General features: G+C 37.8%; 1 protein-coding gene across 1 annotated transcript; it reads left to right on the top strand.

Annotated features, from left to right (window-relative positions):
* Positions 1-449: 449 nt before the first annotated feature.
* On the top strand, positions 450-959 carry LOC122044315 (pterocarpan synthase 1-like). The gene has a single exon (XM_042604820.1). It carries the CDS (start codon positions 450-452, stop codon positions 957-959), a length of 510 nt encoding a protein of 169 aa, XP_042460754.1.
* Positions 960-1,256: the final 297 nt, after the last annotated feature.

Below are 1,256 nucleotides of genomic sequence, written 5' to 3'. Positions count from 1 at the left end.
TGCTATTTTATAAATACTAATTGATCAAGAGAGTGTTAAGCCCGTAAATAGTCAACGCGTGTACACATTCAAGAAATGATGATAATAAGTCTACGATCACATGTTGCAACTAAAATATCCAAAAAAAAGTCTCACCAACTTTAAAGCTAAGCAATTAATATTAATATTTATATTTTTATATATATATAGTACTCCCCTCCAACTACATAATTAAGCATACAAGTTGATTAGCATTATATTTCAAAAAATATAAAGTCCAAATATATATACAATAATATTTGATCTTGATAGGCATAATTGATGGTTGGCATGCCCTCTTAAGTTATCTATTTAATAACATAAAATAGAGAAAGATAAATATATTGCACATATATGTGTATATATATATACTTCAAAATCTCTCCTTTGAAAATATCAATCATCCTCTAATTCTCTAGTTCTCCATAGCTATGGCTTATTATTGTTCATTCAAGCCTTCTCTCCTCCTTCTCCTTTTCTTCATCGCAACCTCTCAGGCGAAAGACGACTCTATCACCCACCTCCATTTCTTCCTCCACGAGAACGATAACAGACCCAACGCCACCGCTATCACCGTCGTCAACTCCACCACCAGCGACCCCGGCGGCTTCGGCAGCATTGGGATCTTCGACGATGAAATACGAGAAGGCTCGAGCATTGACTCGAAGCTCATTGGACGGGCCCAAGGCATGGCTCCCGAGGTGTCGCTTAGCGAGATGGCTTGGCTCGTACTCATCGACTTCGTCTTCACGGACGGAGAGTATAACGGTAGCTCGCTCATGGTTGTGGGCCGGGCTACGATCGGGAGACCCGTCGAGCGCAGCATCATCGGCGGCACCGGAAAATTTCGAATGGCTAGGGGCTACACCATCAATACATTGCTAAGTAGTGCTCCGGCAGGACGCTTTATCGCTGAGTACGATGCTTATATCGTTCATTAATTATGTCTCTGTTTTTTTGTTTCCAATAAAGTGAAGTGTGCTGCTGTGTTTAATTTGTAATCTCAATTTCTCATGAGCATGTTTACTTTATGATCGAATTATTAATAATAAGATGGATTGATCGAGGTATATATATATATATATTATTTTTTCTCTTGCAATAATTTGTGAAATAAATCGATTATAAAAAACGCGTGGAGGTCAAAAAAAAATTAATTATTGTCTTATGAAGGAAAATAATAGCACATGGAGTAGTTCAACCACTTTGCGTCTAGCTATAAATAAAATCCACTCTTA

The sequence above is a fragment of the Zingiber officinale genome, chromosome 2A, assembly GCF_018446385.1.
Source record: "Zingiber officinale cultivar Zhangliang chromosome 2A, Zo_v1.1, whole genome shotgun sequence".
NCBI lineage: Eukaryota > Viridiplantae > Streptophyta > Magnoliopsida > Zingiberales > Zingiberaceae > Zingiber > Zingiber officinale.
This window is presented reverse-complemented; position numbering and strand designations above follow the sequence as displayed.